At 44.5% G+C, this 16,741-nt stretch overlaps 2 protein-coding genes and 1 long non-coding RNA gene across 6 annotated transcripts; 2 read left to right on the forward strand and 1 right to left on the reverse strand.

The window, feature by feature from the left end:
- Nucleotides 1-4,588: 4,588 nt before the first annotated feature.
- Nucleotides 4,589-4,996, reverse strand: LOC139833668 (uncharacterized). Its single transcript, XM_071824006.1, has one exon. The coding sequence runs from the start codon at nt 4,994-4,996 to the stop codon at nt 4,589-4,591; it is 408 nt and encodes a 135-aa protein (XP_071680107.1).
- A 1,100-nt stretch (nt 4,997-6,096) lies between these two features.
- LOC127316108 (uncharacterized) lies at nt 6,097-10,173 on the forward strand. 2 transcript variants are annotated; one of them, XM_051346528.2, is made up of 7 exons: nt 6,097-6,522; nt 7,174-7,286; nt 7,375-7,510; nt 7,606-7,673; nt 8,350-8,436; nt 9,571-9,668; nt 9,957-10,173. In XM_051346528.2, the coding sequence occupies exons 1-6, from the start codon at nt 6,219-6,221 to the stop codon at nt 9,646-9,648; spliced, it is 786 nt and encodes a 261-aa protein (XP_051202488.1). In that variant the 5' UTR covers nt 6,097-6,218; the 3' UTR covers nt 9,649-9,668; nt 9,957-10,173. The 2 variants fall into 2 exon arrangements, with proteins under 2 accessions (XP_051202488.1, XP_051202487.1); XM_051346527.2 differs by lacking the exon at nt 9,957-10,173 and having other exon boundaries at nt 9,571-9,924.
- Nucleotides 10,174-11,459: 1,286 nt separating this feature from the next.
- On the forward strand, nt 11,460-14,105 carry LOC139833436 (uncharacterized). 3 transcript variants are annotated; one of them, XR_011749194.1, is made up of 2 exons: nt 11,460-13,068; nt 13,146-14,105. It is a non-coding gene; the product is annotated as an uncharacterized lncRNA (long non-coding RNA). The 3 variants fall into 3 exon arrangements; XR_011749195.1 differs by having other exon boundaries at nt 13,151-14,105; XR_011749196.1 differs by having other exon boundaries at nt 13,171-14,105.
- Nucleotides 14,106-16,741: the final 2,636 nt, after the last annotated feature.

A 16,741-nucleotide genomic window follows, 5' to 3' on the forward strand; every position in this document is an offset into this window, starting at 1 on the left:
TTCATCATCACATTATGGCCATATCACATCACCAAACCCTGCAAAAACAAGTTAGACGTCTCTAATTTGGTTTGCATATTTTACGTGGTTTAGGGTTTTCGAGAGAGATCTAATCTACCTACGAACATGAACCACAACGTTGATACTAATGTTGTCAATAGAAGAGTAAATTGAATCTTCACTATAGTAGGAGAGACAGACACCCGCAAAGCCTCTTATGCAATACAAGTTGCATGTCGAACGAGGAACAAGTCTCATGAACGCGGTCATGTAAAGTTAGTTCGAGCCGCTTCATCCCACTATGCCACAAAGATGCAAAGTACTGAAACTAAAGATAACAAGAGCATCAACGCCCACAAAACCATTGTGTTCTACTCGTGCAACCATCTATGCATAGACACGGCTCTGATACCACTGTAGGAAAACGTTGCATAGAAAACAAAAAATTTCCTACCGCGAACACGCAATCCAAGCCAAGATGCAATCTAGAAGACGGTAGCAACGAGGGGATTATCGAGTCTCACCCTTGAAGAGATTCCAAAGCCTACAAGATGAGGCTCTTGTTGCTGCGGTAGACGTTCACTTGCCGCTTGCAAAAGCGCGTAGAAGATCTTGATCACCGGCGCCACGAATGGGCAGCACCTCCGTACTCGGTCACACGTTCGGTTGTTGATGAAGACGACGTCCACCTCCCGTTCCAGCGGGCAACGAAAGTAGTAGCTCCTCTTGAATCCGACAGCACGACGGTGTGGTGTCGGTGGAGGTGGAGAAACCCGGCGGAGCTTCGATAAGCGTGCGGGATGCGGTGGAGGAGAGAGGCCGCTAGGGTTTGGGGAGAGGGGGCGCCGGCCACTATAGGGGTGCGGCCACCTTGTGGTTCTTGGGTGGCCGGCCCCCTCCCCGGCCCCTCATTATATAGGTGGAAGCCCCAAGTGTTGGACTACAAGTCTCCGAATAAGACCCGAAACCAAAACCTTCCATGTGATAGGGAAACCTACCCAAGGTGGGGTGGGATTCCCCTCTTCCATGTGGGGGGGTGGCCGGCCCCATAGGGGGAGTCCACTTGGGACTCCTCCCCCTCTAGGGTTGGCCGGCCATGGGAGGTGGAGTCCCACCGGGACTCCGCCTTCCTTGGTGGTTTCTTCCGGACTTTTCTAGAACCTTCTAGAACCTTCCATAGAACCTTCCAGATCATTTAATTCACATAAAATGACATCCTATATATGAATCTTATTCTCCGGACCATTCCGGAACTCCTCGTGATGTCCGGGATCTCATCCGGGACTCCGAACAAATATTCGAACTCCATTCCATATTCAAGTTCTACTATTTCATCATCCAACTTTAAGTGTGTCACCCTACGGTTCGTGAACTATGCGGACATGGTTGAGTACTCACTCCGACCAATAACCAATAGCGGGATCTGGAGATCCATAATGGCTCCCACATATTCAACGATGACTTTAGTGATCGAATGAACCATTCACATACGATACCAATTCCCTTTGTCACGCGATATTTTACTTGTCCGAGGTTTGATCTTCGGTATCACTCTATACCTTGTTCAACCTCGTCTCCTGACAAGTACTCTTTACTCGTACCGTGGTATGTGGTCTCTTATGAACTTATTCATATGCTTGCAAGACATTAGACGACATTCCACCGAGAGGGCCCAGAGTATATCTATCCGTCATCGGGATGGACAAATCCCACTGTTGATCCATATGCCTCAACTCATACTTTCCGGATACTTAATCCTACTTTTATAACCACCCATTTACGCAGTGGCGTTTGGTGTAATCAAAGTACCTTTCCGGTATAAATGATTTACATGATCTCATGGTCATAAGGACTAGGTAACTATGTATCGAAAGCTTATAGCAAATAACTTAATGACGAGATCTTATGCTACGCTTAATTGGGTGTGTCCATTACATCATTCATACAATGACATAACCTTGTTATTAATAACATCCAATGTTCATGATTATGAAACTAATCATCCATTAATCAACGAGCTAGTTAAGAGGCATACTAGGGATTCTTTGTTGTTTACATATCACACATGTACTAATGTTTCGGTTAATACAATTATAGCATGACATATAAACATTTATCATAAACATAAAGATATAAATAATAACCACTTTATTATTGCCTCTAGGGCATATCTCCTTCAAAGTGAAGTGATGATTGTGATGATGCTAGATCATCTTGAGTGAGCCATTAGGGCTAAGAAGCCTCCTTAAGTATTGATTGGTGATTGTTACCTCGTATCCGTTTATAGTCCTCGCTAGTACCGAAGGCTACGAGGAGGAGGAGGTCTTCTACAAAGAGGAAGAAGAACACTTTGATCAGTACACCAACCAAGGCAAGCTACCCTAATACAAGCTCTACCATGCCAAGTTACTAGTGCAAGATACCATGGCACTAGTATTGGTGTTTAAAGTCTTATTCCTCTAAGCCCAAGTTTTTATCTTGCTTTACCTTTACTTTAAGTACCAAGGTTTACTTATTGTATTTTAATTTATGTCTAAGTATAGAGTATCACAAGAGTTTCACATTGAGCTTAGAAAGCAAAAACTATAGTTAGCACCCCTCATGATTAGTGGCTAGTGCTAAAAACTAAAATTGACTACTCTAGATGGGAACTTGTGAAACAAATGATTGTGAAAACCTTGGAATGATGATTCATTCTATTGAAAGTTTTGAAGGTGAATGTGACTTGTGAATGACATGGTGAATTTGATAAAAACTGATGATTGGGTTCGGATGCGATACCATTTCAATTTTAGAGTACCCCCACAATACCTGATTATGGGTAAAGCTTTAGCTGGAAATTTATATATCTTAGTATGGGTTCCCTCTAAACAAGCGTCATAGAGGTTATGCCGAGGCTGCGTCCGTTGAAAGTGAAATGACGTGAAAAAGAGTTGAATGTCCTACCCAAGCCCGGTGCAGTTCCTAGGATGGTAGTTTGCTATCACTAGGAGGCCAAGCTCATGGGGGAGGTGCATATACTAGAGTATGTAAGTGAAAGGTTAATGGTTGATGATCCGCATACTGAGTTATGATGATTCAGGGCTATCCCTGACGGATGTAATAAAAAGTTGTGGCACAAGAGTACAACCTCTGTAGAGTTTAAACTATTCAAATAGCCGCGTCCGCGGTCATGGACAGTTTGAAAGGCCATACTATTCCGTTGTCAGATATTTTCCAAAATGAATGGTGACTTGAAATATGACTTTGACTTGAATGACAACAGAGTTGTGGGAATAACACTAATGTTCCCACTTGAGTAAGTCCAGGTAAATAAAGAGTCTTAACTAGTAAGTTCTTATGAAATAAAACTAGCTTTGTGCAAATGAACCTAGAGCTTAGAACCTAGTTAGAGCTATTAGTAATTCTATTAGTATAGTTTGCGAGTACTTTAAAGTACTCATGGCTTTGTCTCTGACTATTCAAATGGACAGACTATGAAGAGGAGAACCAGTATTCGGAAGGTGGACAGCAGGATGCCTACGATAACTAGGACTACCTCCTGACGTTAAGCGTTGCCTGTGGAATAGTTGGACCACTACTACGTATCTTCCGCTATGTGTTATGTTTTTTATCTCTAGATCAATTGTTGTAATGAGATTGGATCATGTGATCCTTTGTTGTAAGACAATTATGGTTTGTAATAAATGATGTGTTGTGATATGAACTTATTATGTCTCGCAAAAACAATCTTCCTGGGATTGCGACGTATGTCATAATAAGCATCTGGACTTAAAAATCCGGATGTTGACACCTGTCGTATTCCTTCATCATATCTAATTTGACCGCGCACAATGGCTTCTTGCGACGTCTCATTCTACTAGAATGAATGCACTCATAGGCTATGAACACATTATCTGTAATCAGGCGCCCCGAGACAAACACACTTTGCTCCTCGGAGATAAGAATAGGAAGAATCCTCTTTAACATGTTCGCTAGAGCCTTGGATGCAATCTTATACAATAGGTTGCACAGACTAATCGGTCTAAATTGTGCCATGGTCTCCGGTGAGGCCACCTTCGGAATTAGGACCAAAACGGTGTCATTGAAATCCGGCGGGAAATCAACCCCGGCCCATTCAAAAAATCTCTCACGGCCCGGCAAACGTGCTCCTTTAAAACAGGCCGGTGCCTCTGAAAAAATAGTGCCGGTAGCCCATCCGGCCCAGGTGCCTTCGTAGGCCCCATTTAAAATAATGCCACTTCAATTTCCTGATCCGAGTACCCTGTAGTAAGAGCCTGGTTCATCTCTTCGGTTACGGAAGATGGGATTATGTCCAGCAGCCCCTGTGTGTCATGCTCATCCGATCCTTCCGATGAAAAGAGATCTCGGTACAAGTCTAGCGCCATGTGCTTCATCTCCTCATTTGTGTTACACCAGGTACCATCCGATTTCTGAAGAGCATGAACCGTGTTTTTGCGTCTCCTATGCACGATTCTGAAAATAGCGAGTATTTATTCTCGATATCTCGGACCTCCTGCGAGGAACCTGACACTAGCGCCGTCGCCTTGGCATCCTCTAGTTTGCTCTTCAGTCTTCGAATTTCCTTTCACACTGAACCAACTGTTGGACACATTTTTAAGACAGTTCCAGAAACCATTAAACCAGCGGCTTCAAACTCCTGCTGCTGCCACACATTCTGAAACATGTCCTCATAATCATTGTGCTTGGTCCACATCTCCTCAAACTTAAAGCTCCTTGGTTCAGCACGAGTGTGTATTCTCACGTCCTCCTGTACTTTCACAAGTAGAGCTAAGTGGTCAGACTCCTCAATCATAATATGTTGGACTGACGTATTAGGGAACATCTCCATAAAAGCTACTGAACACACAACTCTATCCAGTCTAACTTGGACATTATCATCACCAGACCTGCGGTTGTCCCATGTGAAAGGGTATCCAGTGAAACCCAAATCAGATAGGTGACAATCATTTAGACGGTCTCGAAAAGCTTTCATTTGGGCCTGACTGCACTCATTCCTGCTGCCAACTTGTTCCTCATGCCTCGTGATCTCGTTGAAATCACCAGCGCATAGCCATGGGAGATTGTCTTGAGAATGGAGATAGCGTAAAGCATCCCAAGTTTTATTCCGAAGTTCAGTCTGTGGTTCACCGTAGACTCCAGTGAGTCGCCAGGTTTTGTTTTCAAAACAAATGCTTACATCAATGTAGTATTGACACCACGGCCTTGCTGAGACCTCCACTCCATCTCTCCGCCATAAAGCTAACAACTACAACAGTGCTCCGTCTCAATTTTCCATAGCCTTGTCTTTTTTTTCTTAGTTCCTATGTTGATCTAACAACCTCATATCTGCACGAACATATTATCACATATCTCGTCCTCACTAGATGGGCCACATTGTCATTTTTCATAGTCGCCACCAACTACTAAAGCATCCAAAAGACATCATAATAAGAATATATAGTAGATATGTTAGATTTCCTCATCACTTTCCCCTTGTTGGTCACTTTTGTTCACATGGTTGTCGTTGCCTCACCTCTATGACCATGACACCCAAACCTAGAACAACCGAGGCGAAACCAGCTATTGTCCTTGCTGCTTTGTGGCGCCAAAAAGATCCGCCAGAAACAACAAGAAGGATCAACGGTCTCGATGCATGAAGACATGCAACCTTGTATCACCATTGGAGCTTGCAGTAGATGAGTTAGAGGAAGGTATGTAGAAATATGTGAAATGAGATGTTTGATTTCATGCTAATTATAATCAACTTGTTGACTGTGTTGAGAGGAGCACTAAATAATTTGACGATCTAGAAAAGAAAAGAGTGATTATATTTTTTTCACTTTAAAATGTAATGGATACATAATGACGATGGTAATAAAATCCAGATGCTAATACATGAAAACCGATACGATAAATGTGAAAAAAACTCAACTATGGATCGAGGGTGAAACGTGAAATTGAGAACAAAATAAAATGGAATGAAAAAATTAAGAACAAATTATTGGATGCTACACCATAATCAGGCGAAAAAAATCATCTGAAAGCGTATTTCAGTTGGTCCGCTATATCAGATTCAAAATGCGGAAGGAACTGGAAACAGTGGCAGGGAAGCTCCGCAAACCCGCGCCTGTCGCTTCCGCTAGCGCAGCCCGCGCGACGCGAGCCACTCGCTCGTTGGCAACACAAATCCACTAGCATTAGCTCGCCGTCCGGCCATGGTCGCCGCGGCCTTCGCGTCGACCTCCTCCGCCGCCGCCGCCGCCGCGTACTCCTCCTTGGCTCCGAACCCGACAGCGCGAGACCCGGTTAGGAGGCGCACTCCTTCACTCGTGACAGCCACCAACCGCCACGTGCACGGACGCACCGCGACCAGTATCCGCCAGGCTCGCCCCCACGACCGGTTCGTAAACCCTCCTCGCCCCCTATTCGCGGCGGCGGCGGCGGCGGCGGAAGCGGAGGAGATGGCCGCGGAGACGAGCACCGGCACCAAGCCCTTCGCGGTCCTCTTCGTCTGCCTCGGTAAATCCCGCGACCCCCGTCAATCCCCTCCTCTGAGCGAGCGTCCGTATCAGCTGATTCGAGTAGCGTCCTGCGCGCCGATCTCTAGATTCAGCTTACCTCGTCTCTCTCCTTCCGCATGTTTTGCGCGTGTGGGCATACTCCGTCCACGGCGGGCGTTCACCGGTTCCATTTCCACCCGGGGAACGGAGATTTTATCTCGCCGATTCTCCCTGATAAACCAGTGTAGTCTCCACTCCCTGTTGCCTTGTTCAGTCTCGTCATGTTGGTTGTCAATCATGTGGCAGAGGGCTTTGACATCAAAAGTGCAAGCGTTCAACCGCACCATGTCATCTGTATGGTTTGTGTCATGTCTTTGTAGCTTATCGATTATATCTTTGTCTCCATGTTTTTTAGGTGCAATGTTTTGTTCTGCCGTTGTCAGTATGTGTGCCCGTTAGCGTTTTGCCCGCCTTAGGCGGTAAGGTGGAGATTGATCGCCCTATGACGCCTTGCCGTCTTAAAAAATCCTTGCTACATCTATCTTTAGCCAGAGGATAGTTTCATTACACCGCCTTACCTTAGCTGGCGTGTGCTAGAGCATTGAGTTCTGATGCATACAGGCACTATATCTATCTGACTTCTTCTGCCTATTGTATAATCTATGTACAGGGAACATTTGTAGGAGCCCAGCTGCTGAGGCGGTCTTCCGGAACCTCGTAAACAAGCGTGGGCTTGATTCCAAGTTTCTCATAGACTCTGCTGGTACGATCGGTTATCACGAGGTAGTATTCTGCACTTACCTTGCTCATTTGTACACTTAATCAGGCCGTTGAGAGACATCAAAACTGATGAGGTATTGCATGGATTCAGGGAAATAAAGCTGACTCAAGGATGATAGCAACTTCCAAGAAGCGGGGGATCGAGGTGACCTCGATATCCAGGCCTACCAGACCCTCAGACTTCCGAGATTTTGATCTCATCCTTGCAATGGATAGGCAGAACTATGGTTCTCTCTCAGCTCCCTTCGTTTGTGTTTGAGAACCTCAGGTCTTTTGTTGATGTGTTGCTGCTTAATGCACTTTTATTTTGACCATTATGCAGAAGACATTTTGAGCTCATTTGAGAGATGGAAAAAGAAGGAGCCCCTCCCAGACAGTGCACCTAAGAAGGTTAGGATTATGGGCTTTATTTGTTTTATATCATAAATTGATAATTTCATCCTTCATTGTACATACATGTTTCTGTCCATTTCTACTGTTAAGGTTTATAGTTTTACCCCTGACCTTCAGTTCATTGCATTTGCATGTGCAGTTTTTTTTCGTAACTCCATATTAAACAAAAAAAAAAAAATTCTTACTTTTGTTTCCGTCTTTTCCCATATAAAGAATAGATGATACATATGTACCTTAAAACGTGACAGCAAAAGTGGTTGAAATGACATTTATTCTGCTGCTAGTCACCAACTTGATATTTTAAATCTTAGCCTGTACCACTTCACCAAGATGCACTGTCTGTTTGGCAAATGCCGAAGTCATTAATATCATTTAAAAATTGATTTGTGTTGCTTGTTGCTCCAAATGATGTTGCTTATTTAATTCAGGAGCTTGCCTTGTTGACAATGTCTACAAGTCAGATTTTGCTTACTACTAGTTATTCCCTTACCTTTGTAAAGTGGAATAGGCTGCATAGTTGTCGGATAAATATTTTATTATTTCGGGGTCTGATAATTTGAGCTGTACTACTTATTCTTTCTTTCAAACATATGTGAGCTGTTAGCAGTAAGCACGGTATATCTGATAATGCTGTTTTTCATGACCAAAGACTTATTTGTGGTACCCTTACTAGGTTAAGCTGATGTGCTCCTATTGCAAGCGACATAAGGAGTCCGAAGTCCCAGACCCTTACTATGGAGGTGCTAAGGGATTCGAGAAGGTGAGCCAAGTACACAATGTGCTTGTTAGTCAGTATCATAAGGCTGCCATTGATTTTCCAGTCCTTTTTAGTTAATAATTTGCCCCAACTGGCATCAGTATTCATATGTGCATGAATGCGCATGCCTTGTTTTCATCTCAAGCATAGTGGTTAGCATTACCCAGGCACACCTTATGTTAACCATCTAGCTTATGAGTGTGTTTTAGTGTGATGATCTTGATGTTCATGAGCTCTGTCTTAGTACTGCATCAAAGTTTCAAAAAAGAATGAAAACATTGTGTTAAACATAAATTATTGTTGAGCTATACCGACATTTCCAAAACCGACATCTAGGCATTGTTTTTTCTGTCGAGAAAACGCAAATGCCATGCTCTAATGTGTTGGTAGATAGAAAATGTATTTTACAAACCTATGAATAGGCGTTTACAAACCTGCACGCACACCACAACCGAAGCACTTTTAGCTCAGCCGTTAGTCACGCCTGAAGCCTGGATGCTCCTGCTCTGCTCCACAAACACGCCTCTGTACGGATTATATCAAGCAATATGGCCACCTTGGGCCTCTCAGCCATTGAAGAGGGCAGCATTCTGCTGCTTCCATAGCCACCATACAGTGTGCATCGCCAATGAGGATAAGCCCTTTTTATGCGATGTGTGGTGGTGTCAACAGATGACTGCCACAACCAGCTGACCCACTCATCTCCAACATGTCGGCATTCTCACCTTGCAATATCAAGTACTGGACCTTCTGGCCGGTAATTTAGTTAGTTTTTTTTTAATGGAACCGTGGTACTCCCATCTAAAAATGAATATTCTTCTGATGAAACAAAGATGCATGCTTAGGCTACTGCACTGTACGCAGTAATACACACACGCTATGTGCACTTAACTGAAAATGCTTATTTCAATAAATGAAAACGTGAGATCAGTGCAAAAAATAGATTCTTGGCACACTTCCTTGATTTCCTAATGGCGTTTCTTTCTTAGTTGGCAGATGGAAACCATGAGAAGTTCCTACTCATCTCAAAGACATTTAGATTTAGGTGTAGTAGTCATGTTACAAGCTAGCTAGGATCACAAGGTTTACATGAAAATTTTGTATGTTGTAAGCAATCTTTGGCCAATGGTTTTTCAGGTACTGGATCTACTGGAAGATGCATGCGAGTCGTTACTTGATGACATCCTGGCGGAAAATGCAAACATTTCTGCTTGATATCAGAATGAATAGCCAGTGTAAGCATCACGTTTTCATTTGATTGTAACAGGGACGAGACACACAGATGTTGATTATCTTCGTGTTAGCCATCATCTTCAACCCAGATAATATAACGAGAAAGAACACAAAATACACACTTCTCTATTATCATGTATCTATGTAGCGTCAGGCTGGGTACATTTCCATGTTTTGATTTGTACTCTGGTACCACTGCTGCCATATATTTTGCTTGTGCACGCAGCAATCCTGATCAAAAGCTCGCTTCTATCGTAATCATTAAATCTACGGTTCTCGTTGAATTTCAGGAAGCTGGACTTCTTGCTTGATGATTGAATAATTTCATTAGACTGGTGGTATCAAGACCACACACAATAGTGAAGTTGTTACTCAAAGTAAAAGAATACGTGGTCGTCATGTACCCAATTTGGAGCATCTGATAATAGTTCATATAATACATAAAAATATTTAGATTGTATCCATGGGAGAACTTGGAAGGAATTAAGGAAGCAATGCTTTTGTGGATGTGGATCAGTGTAGCAACTTTAAATTCTTCCCATGTGTCTAAAATTACTAAAGAGAACATACTGGGAGGCATTGCCGTACTTTGGATCCAACAACCTGCCTCAGAACATAGTTTTGATGCCAGCAACTGTGATTTTTCTCGAATGGTGGCGTCAATGTTGTCCATACTTCACTTCTCAGGACAGCCCCTATAAACGATATTTTTTTTGAACCATGCAAGAGCCATGCATGTATACTAGGGCATGTACAATGGTCTTATCGTAGTCTCTTTTTTTTTTCCGCGGGCACGCGAAAAGCGTGCCAAATCTTTATAGAAGGTAGCAAACAGATATACATGAGACCAACGGGGGATGCGAACATCTGCCCGCGGCCAACCCACACACATCTCTCTAGCCTAGAGACCTACTCTCTCCACAAGACTCTCCGCTCCCCTCCCCTCGCGGCCCACCAAAGACCGAACTCCTCTAGCACAGATTCAATGATCTGTTCCGTGGACAGCTGCCTCTCTAGGTTACCAAAGACCCTGGCATTTCTCTGTTTCCACAGCGTCCAGGCAATCAGCAAGACAAGTGTGTCAAACCCTCTCCTGTCCTCCCTCCGAAGTCTCTTCCTCGCCTCAGTCCACCATCTCTCAAGATTGGTGTTCTCCTGGGTTCCTGGAGCTGTGATCCAAGTCTTCTCAAGCAGCCGAGCCAGACCATCTTGGCGTACGAACAATGCGAAAGAATATGGTCGACGTTATCCTCCTCCTGAAGACAAGTAGCGCAGGGATCCGGGAGATCTTGCAGCCCATGCCGAGCCCTCCTGTCAGAGGTCCAAAGCCTGTATCTGAGCGCCAGCCAGCCAAAGATTTTGCACTTTAGCGGTGCAAAAGATCTCCAAATTGGCTCAGCCGTGGCCCAGGATATCCTCCCCTGGCAAAGCATGTCGTAGGTCGCACTGGTGGTGTACTTGCTCGACGCCGATCCCTTACAGACAATCTGATCCGGCCTCTCCCCATCCCTGGGCACTCTCTCCATCTCTTGCTCGACGTCTTATCTTAGTCTTATCTTAGGAATGTCACATAAGATAGTTGCTGAGTTGGAGGAGAGAGAAACAAAAAAAAGATCATTGCCTTCTCTTGACTAAGAGATCATCTTTTAGCACAATATGTCTCACCATATTTTTAGGAATACACGAGGCTAAAGATAAGACAAAAAAATAACCCATTGTATACCATGTTTTATTGTCATATCAACAAGCATAAGATAAGACCGTCTTATCAACCATTGTACATGCCCTAATTAGATGAGGGAAAACCCACTGCTGTGGATGCAAATCGTACAGACCTAAGAAAAACTCAGCCTTACAAGTTACAACAGAAGTAACCGACTGCCAAAAACAAACCACAGACAGAGGATGAAATTAACAACCAGGAAGGGAAATGCAGCCTGCACTAGCTAGACACCAAAGTTTTGCTTCAGCCTTAATTTGATCTGGCTTGTGCAGCTTTTCAAAAACTCTGGCATTCCTTTCCCGCCAAATCGTCCAGGATGTCAAAATCACTAAGGAGTTAAACCCACCAGTACCAGCTCTGCCAATGATGGCCCTTCCTTACCGCCACCATTCTCGTAGTTGCTGGTCCGTGCTTGGAACGACCTGATGAAAGTTCGCCCAGTTCAGAACGGCGCTCCAGATAATGTTGGCGACCACACAACCCATAAAGAGATGATGAACAGTTTCTTCCGCCGTGTTGCAGAGCACACATTTCTCGTTGTGAGGTAGGCCATGCTTACCCAATCTGTCAGCGGTCCAGATCCTACCGCGAATAAAAAGCCAGACAGCTAACCTGTGCAAAATTAGCTTACTGTGCCTTTCAGGTCAGGTATCACACAACTTTGTCTTTTAGGTGTCACACATCACACAACATTTGGTAGTCGTTAATCTCATCTTTCTTGGGTCAAAGCCAACCAATCATGCCCGGAAGGCTGGAAGCCATTTCAAACCTAGTTTCCCCACGAACTGAAATCTAGGAGTGTATCTGTCAAAGCAATCCGGGACTGTAGGTTTGTAACATTCAGCAGTGTATTAACTACTCTGCTCTCGAAAGTGATTGGTGTGCATTTGTAGTTTTCTCTGTCTTTAAAGTTAAACAATAAAAGTTACCGAAGTGTTATCTGATAACCACAATGGACTGTAATAGAAATGATGTGCTAACTTGCATTATTTTGGCCAGAACTGAACAGAGTAAAAGGGAAACAATGCAAAGTCATCATTCCATCAGTAGTCAATTCATATATAGCATGACCACACCATTGCATACAAGCTTATACATTTTGCAAAAACCAGCTCTTCTCTAAAATATCTCTTTTAAGTCCATGTTTGTAATAGAAAAACATTCATGAGAACTGAAGACAGCACAAGCTCAGATGACAATGCATCAACCAGAATACTATCAAAACCAGAAATTAACCCAAGATGAGCATACCGAACTCTGCAAGACACAATTTTATCCGACATATCTTCTACAGCAGCGTCATCCAAAATACCTCTGAAAACTTGAAGATGGGACTAGTTCATCGATCTCGGGTTCCTAGGCGTCAACTAAGTTGATTATCTGAAGTTTCACAGGATGGGCACACTAAATATTGTGAAACATGGCTAACTTCTCAAAGATATCAACAAACACAGCAGGTCTTGACTGTTTCAGGTGCACATACCCTTGGCTTGCCAACACATCGTTCATTCTGCCAGAAGAGATGATAAATTCGACGCAAGCATCTTTGAGCATGCTGCAGTGATGCTGATCAGCCAGAGCCAATGTGGTCGCCACACTCTCAACATCAATACTCTTGCAGAGAATGCTTTGGCATAACATCTTCATCCTTTCGATTGCATACCTATCTGCAGCCACGAGTAAGTGCTTCACCATTTCTTCCTTGTCAACATCATCAAGACCATCCATTGAAGGCAATGAATCTGTGTATATGAAGTGAAGCAGGGCTTTGAAAATAGCAGGCTGGATGTCTTCAATTTCTATGTTTGGCATCGACTTGTCACTCATTGGCCCGTAGAACTGCGCCTTGAATACTGGGGATCGCATTGCGAGGATGATCTTGTGAGCAGGGAATGCCTCACCTTTAAGCTTGAAAACCACATCAGCTTCATCCTGTGCCTCCAGCAATTTGCCCAGATTATCTGACAAGTCAGAGGGTGGCACCAGGGCCTCAAAGACCGATGAGGTCTGCCTCACCCGTGGTTCCTCGATGACAGTGATTTCACACTTGATCACGAGGCGGTCATCCCGCAGGTATGGTGATGCTTCCAGCTCGCTCCTTTTCATGAACTTTGAGTAGCCCCGATAGGATCCAGCTTTTAATAATGTTGGCGTTTCCTGGGAGACCCCTGACAAGGGCTGCCCGGAGTCCTCCTTCACCAGGCTCAAGTCCGAGAGGACCCTCACCTCGCCATCATTGCTGATGAGCTCAACAAAGGCGGAGACGTACTCTTTGTCCTCCTTGTAACCATCAGGGTAGTAGCGGATGCACCATTCGTAGCCGCCAACGGAGAAGGTATCGGAACATATATAATTGCCTCTACCAATGCCCTTGTGCAGGCTGTACCCAATGATCTCGAACGAGTGTGTGCCCCGCGCTATCCCCAGGGTGCACCTCGACGATGTGTTCACAACTTGCCTCTGGGTTGCAACCATCCTGGGAGATAGTGGAACTAGGCGGGTTGGCGTTTGGGGGCGGTGGAGGGCGGCGGGGCGGTAGGGTTAAGGAGGGCGGGGCGGTAGGGTTAAGGAGCGCAGCGCAAGAACTGGACTGAGAGAATATTTGGACGACAGAGAGAAGTAGAGGCGGAGGTGTAGAGCATTTCCAGCAAGATGGTCTATATCTCATCATCTGTATTTCTATATATACTGTGAATTAAAAAGATTTCATCATTTATATCATTCCATCTTTAGCCGATAGTTTTATATTCCCTCTTATATATTTTAATAATATCATTCAATGGCCATTTGCAACGGTGTATTACAACGGTTACTATTTCAACGGCTATAATTTTAACGGCTATAATTTTAACGGCTATAATTTCAATGACTATAATTCAAATCGTGAAGCATCCTGAGTTGGCAATGTTTCATCACACCCGAAAATAACAAGTCGAGAAACCTATCTGGCTCCATCTGTACAAAATTGACACGATCAACAATCATCTATTGGTAGACCGTAACGGAAATGATGTGCCAACTTGCATTGTTTTAAATCCAGACTGAACAGAGCGGAAGGAAAACTTACAGCACCTAGTCATAGTCATTGTTTCATAAATAGTGGATTCATAAAGAGCATGACCCACCATTGCACACGAAACATAAATTTTGCAAAACCAGCTTTTCTCTAAAAATATCTCTGAAAATCATATTGGATACAAATAGATCTCTAAGAAGTAAAAGTCAGCACAAGCTCACATGGTAATGCAAAATACTATCAAGACCAACAGTTAACCAAGATGATCATATCACACTCTGCGGGACTCAACTTTATCCAACATATCTTCTACAGTTACTTCAGAAAAAAAAAAATCTTCTACAGCAGCCTCCTCCAAAATACCTCTGAAAACTGGAAGATGGGACTAATTCATCTCAAGTGCCTAGGTGTCAACTAACCTGATTATCTGAAGTTTCACAGGATGGGCATACTATAAAATTGTGAGACATGGTTAATTATTCAAACATATATACTAAGACAGCAAGTCTTGACTTTTTCAGACGCACATACTCTTGGCTTGCCAACACGTCATTCCTTCTGTCCGAAGAGATGAATTCGATGCAAGCATTGAGCATGCTGCAGTGATGCTGATCAGCTGCAGCAAATTTTGTCGCCACAATTTCAACATCAAGACTATTGCAAAGAATGCTTTTGAATAATATCTTCATCCTTTCTACTCCATACCTATCTGCAGCCACGAGTAAGTGCTTCACCATGTCTTCATTCTCAAGATCACCGAGATCATCCATAGAAGACAATGAATCTGTCTATATGAAGTGAAGCAAGACTTTGAAAATAGCTGGCTTGATGTCTTCAGTTGTTACTTTCCACATCAACTTGTCCCTCGTCGGCCCGTAGAACTGCACCTCGAACACTGGCGATCCCATTGAGAGGACGATTTTTTAAGTCCGCCCTTAGACCGGAGTCCTTGGGCACCCTATATACCCCCGAATGGACAGGTAGGCAACCTGGCAGGAGTCGGTGGCAGAAGTGCCTGCTTGGTATTGCTAAACACTTCTCTTTTCTTATTCTTGATCCACAATTCCTGGCTCCCTTTCTTAATTGTACACTTGGACCATTGTGCAATTGCCATCCTTTGTGCGACAGGCCCCATGGGAACCAGAGATGTCCACCCCTTCCTTAGAAAATTGGAAAGAAAAAGGTGCTCGACTGCCCCCTTCTACCTTTACTTTTTTGCCACTCTGTCTCTTTGGAGCATCAGTTTCCTCATATATCCGGGTTGTGCGCAAGCCAAGATGCAAGGCGGTGAAATTCCACTTGTTCAGGAAGGACCCGATAGAGAGAATGCGGGAACCTACCTTTATGACATGGTTAGTCATACCAGAGGAGAAGAGGCCATAAACATTTTACTCTATGAAAGAAATACACTTTGAATGTGAACGGGAACACTTATTTTTTCGCGAAAACGCAAAAAACTTTGTGTTTCGAAGCATTGATAGAAAAGAGAGTTATATGTACAAGTCCAAAGAAGGACCAACATCCTGCCATACAACTCAACCCAGAAGATCTAATCTAGGGGAGAAGTTGGCGAAGACCCCGAGCCCCCCGCGTCCGCCCAAAGTCGCGCCTCGGCCCGAATGTCGTCGAATAGGGAAGAAACCGAAGGACACCATTTCTATGCTTCCATATCCACCATGCCGTGAGCATGATCAGTGACGAGGTGCCCTTGCGCAACTAGCGAGGGGCGGTCCGCACCGATAGCGACCACCACTCCGCGAAGTTGCTCTCAACCGTGGGTGGCCCAGAGGTGGACCTAACCCAAGATAGGACCTCATACCAGATGGTCCTGTAGAAGGAACAACCGGTGAGAATGTGCACCATAGTCTATGCTTCCATATCTATGGTCCTGTAGAAGGAACAACCGGTGAGAAGGAGCAACCGAAGGACACCATTTCTATGCTTCCATATCCACCATGCCGTGAGCATGATCAGTGACGAGGTGCCCTTGCGCAACTGGCGAGGGGCGGTCCGCACCGATAGCGACCACCACTCCGCGAAGTTGCTCTCAACCGTGGGTGGCCCAGAGGTGGACCTAACCCAAGATAGGGCCTCATACCAGATGGTCCTGTAGAAGGAACAACCGGTGAGAATGTGCACCATAGTCTCCTCTGGTCGCACAACAGGCATCTCGCGGCGTGTGGCAGGCCACGCCGTGCAAGTCGCTCGCTCGTCCAACACCTGTCAAGGCAGGCCAGCCAAATGAAGAACTTCACCCTAGGCGGCGCCCAGGACCTCTAATTTAGCTTCCATGAACCTGAGAGAACATCCCCCTGAAAGAGGGTGTTGTAACAGAA

Source organism: Lolium perenne, chromosome 7, assembly GCF_019359855.2.
Source record: "Lolium perenne isolate Kyuss_39 chromosome 7, Kyuss_2.0, whole genome shotgun sequence".
Taxonomy (NCBI): domain Eukaryota; kingdom Viridiplantae; phylum Streptophyta; class Magnoliopsida; order Poales; family Poaceae; genus Lolium; species Lolium perenne.

Excerpts from the sequence above, each read along its gene's own strand:
- LOC139833668 (XM_071824006.1), bottom strand. The coding sequence starts at position 4,996 with ATGAAAGCTTTTCGAGACCGTCTAAATGATTGTCACCTATCTGATTTG.
- LOC127316108 (XM_051346528.2), top strand. The coding sequence starts at position 6,219 with ATGGTCGCCGCGGCCTTCGCGTCGACCTCCTCCGCCGCCGCCGCCGCC. Across the intron at positions 7,287-7,374 it reads GTACGATCGGTTATCACGAG|GGAAATAAAGCTGACTCAAG; the intron begins GTAGTATTCTGC and ends GCATGGATTCAG. Across the intron at positions 7,511-7,605 it reads AATGGATAGGCAGAACTATG|AAGACATTTTGAGCTCATTT; the intron begins GTTCTCTCTCAG and ends ACCATTATGCAG.